General features: G+C 64.6%; 1 protein-coding gene across 1 annotated transcript; it reads left to right on the top strand.

Moving 5' to 3' along the window:
• The first annotated feature begins 1,036 nt into the window (after nt 1–1,036).
• On the top strand, nt 1,037–2,534 carry LOC125523912. Its single transcript, XM_048688978.1, has 2 exons — nt 1,037–1,742; nt 1,817–2,534. Exons 1-2 carry the CDS (start codon nt 1,041–1,043, stop codon nt 2,507–2,509), a joined length of 1,395 nt encoding a protein of 464 aa, XP_048544935.1. The 5' UTR covers nt 1,037–1,040; the 3' UTR covers nt 2,510–2,534.
• Nucleotides 2,535–3,048: the final 514 nt, after the last annotated feature.

Below are 3,048 nucleotides of genomic sequence, written 5' to 3'. Positions count from 1 at the left end.
CGAGTCGGGGGAAGAAAACCTTGACTTTTCCCCTGTCGGTGTGGGCCAGGCGTGCTTTTCCCTAGCGCTAGAGCCCCAACTGCTCCCCAGCGTGCCGGGTTCGGCCTTGTGACCGCCGGGCGGAAAAAATGTCCGAACCGGCGATTTTCGGCGTCCTGGGGGCGCGACTGGGCCGTTTTTTCGGCGCCGGCGCCGAAAAAGTGGCCTGGGGGTGCCTGTTGGGGGCACGGCTGGAGATGCCCTTACTAGGTAAGTTACTCCCACTATAACTAGCCTTAGGGCATCTCTAGCCGCGCCCTCAACAGGCCCTCTCCAGGCGATTTTGCCGCGCCGGCGCAAAAAAAAACGGCCCAGTCGCGCCCCCAGAAGCCCATTTTTCACCGGCTCGTTTTTCGCCGGCTCAGGCAAAACCTGGTGCCGGCGGACCCAGGCCGAACCCGGCGCCCCGGAGGGCGCTTGGGGAGCCGACGCAAGCGAAAAAGGCGTGCGGGCCCACCCTGGCGGCGACCCGAGGGCCTTTTCCCGCCGTTTCTTGACGCTTTTCCCTCGCATCTCTCCCGCTCGCTCGCCTTCCTCCCGCCATTCTCTCCCTTTCTCCCGCCAAACCCCCTCCATCTCGCCTTCCAGTCGCCGCCATGCCGCCGAAGAAGTACGCCATGCCACGCGCGGCGGCAACCACGACTGGCACCGTGGCCCAGCCGAAGCAGAGGAAGCCAAGGGCGCCGCCATCGAAGCCACCGGGCATGTCGAGCGCCGAGTGGAGGGTGGAAGTTCAGTGACGCGACGCAGTCACCACCGACCGGCGGAACAGGGCCATTGCCAAGAAGGCCCGCGACAACGCGGCGCGTGCGGCGGCGTCTTCCTCATCGGTCGACCACGCGGGGATGATGAATCCACCCGCCGCCAGCCACGCCCAGTACGCGCCCTGGGGACAGCAAGGCGTCGGCTCTCCATGGGGATCGTCGTCGCCCGGCTACGCCGACGGCGACGCGCACGGGGGGTTCAACCCAAACGTGACCTTCCCCCATGGCCACCCCGCGATGCGCACACCCTCACCCGCCTTCATCGGCGTGCAGTACCCTCCATACAACTACTCGCCGCCCGCCGCCTACGCGTCCACACCGACGCCCCATCTCCGACGTGGTCCGCTGCCCTTCTCGCACCTCGGCGACGCCGACGACACAGGAGCCGACATGGACGACATCATCGCGATAGGATCGACCGCGGCCGCCGCGTCTCCCGGGTTCGCCACCCAGGACGAGGTAGTGGATCTCAACGGTGACATGGAGGCCGAGCTCGGCTACGTCTACGGCGAGGACGCGCACGAAGCGCAGGAATCCGAGGAGGAGGAGGAGGACGAGGAGGAGGAGGAGGAGGAGGAGCCGGCTCCTGTTCCGATGAAGGGGCGCCAGAAGAAGAAGAAGCGGGCGGCTAGGTCAGGCGAACCGCGCATCAAGTGGACGTCCAAGGAGGAGGAATGCCTCGCCGAAGCATGGAAAGTTGTCTGCCTCGACCCGACCACCGGCGCGAACCAGAGCTTGGAGACGTACTGGGACCGCATCAAGGCCGAGTTCGACGAGCGGAAGCTCGTCGACCCGTACTTCAAAGGCGTCTACATGCAGCGCGGCTCCAAGGCGATGGCGAACCATTGGGGGCGTATCCAGTTGGCGTGCAACAAATGGCATGGAATCGTCGAGGAGGTCGCGGCTCGCCCGGAGAGCGGCGCCAGCGTTGAGGATCAGGTACGCACGCCGTTCGCCCGCATATCTTCGTCGGCTACACCCGCCGCCCGCCAACTGTTTGTTCCTCCACGCAGCTGCTGCGTATGTTCGCCATGTATCGGGGCGACAACCAAGACGCCGACTTCAAGCACCTCCACGTCTACAAGCGCATTGACAAGTGCGAGAAGTGGGCGGAAGTCCGACGTGCCCTCGGCAAGGCCAAGGAGACATACAAGCCGAACGCGACGACTCCGGGCGCGAGTGAGGGGCGGCCGGACGGCCACAAATTGGCAAAGAAGGGGAAAAACGCCGACGCGGCAACCGCGCGAGTGCAGGAGTCCATCGAGCATTGCCTCGCCGACGCCCAGGCCCGGGCCGTCCTACGTGAAGAGAAGACCGAGGCGCGGTGGTCGTCGCTGATGAAGAACAGCGCCATCAAGCTCGACCTGCTCCGGACGAACGTCGCCGCGAAGAAGAGGAACACCGACATGGCTTTTCTGATGGGCGGGGCGGACATGCTCCAGAGCGACGACGAGGAGCTCAGGGTGTGGTACATGGCGGAGCGCGGCCTCATTCTGAATCAGATGCGGACGGCAACGCCGACGACGCCGACGACGCAAGCTCCCGCGCCCACGACCACACGGACGCCAAGCCCGAACGACGCCTCTACGTCACCGCCCAGCAGTGCCGAAGCCGCGCCGACACAGCCCAGCACCGAAGCAGCTCCGACACCGCCGAGCCCGAGCACGCCGACTCCGCCAACGCCTGGAGCCGACCCCGCCGAGTGAATCATGCACGCGAACTTGCGGCGTGCGACGCTCTGTTTTTTGTAACGCCAGACTACGTCCGATCGCCGGATTTGTGGCGTCTTTTGAGGGCGGGAACGACCAAGTTTTAAATTTCCCGCATCCTGGGGCCGGCGCTTGGGGGCGTGACTGGGAGCTAGGTCGCCCCCAGGGGCCGAACTAGCGCCGGCACGCTCCCAGGCCGCTCTATTTAGGCGCCTGGGGGGCCGAACGGCTGAAAATGCCCTTAGCACCAATGCATTGAGAGAGGTCTAATACTCTTTGTTGTCGTCCATGCAACCGAACATTGCTTGAAAAGCCTTGTTGCAGAGCTGAGGGTCTTTCTCAACTGTCTTGACATCGTCGGCGCACTTCAAAGCCTTGACAACGAGACCTCTACACGGCCCTGACTCCAAGAACTTGCGGTCCTGACAGGCGTGAAAATCCAGGATGGAAGGGGCGGCGTCGGCTCGTACGGCACCACCACGTTTGGCGGCCTTTTTGGCCAGATCTGCGTCGCCGGTGGTACCGTCCAAGGACGG

This window comes from Triticum urartu, chromosome 7 (assembly GCF_003073215.2).
Source record: "Triticum urartu cultivar G1812 chromosome 7, Tu2.1, whole genome shotgun sequence".
In the NCBI taxonomy this organism is placed as follows: Eukaryota; Viridiplantae; Streptophyta; class Magnoliopsida; order Poales; family Poaceae; genus Triticum; species Triticum urartu.
This window is presented reverse-complemented; position numbering and strand designations above follow the sequence as displayed.

What these genes read in the sequence shown, in the direction of transcription:
- LOC125523912 (XM_048688978.1), top strand. Translation starts at nt 1,041, where the DNA reads ATGCGCACACCCTCACCCGCCTTCATCGGCGTGCAGTACCCTCCATAC. An exon ending in GCGCCAGCGTTGAGGATCAG is followed by an intron (nt 1,743 to 1,816) that starts GTACGCACGCCG and finishes TCCTCCACGCAG; the next exon opens with CTGCTGCGTATGTTCGCCAT.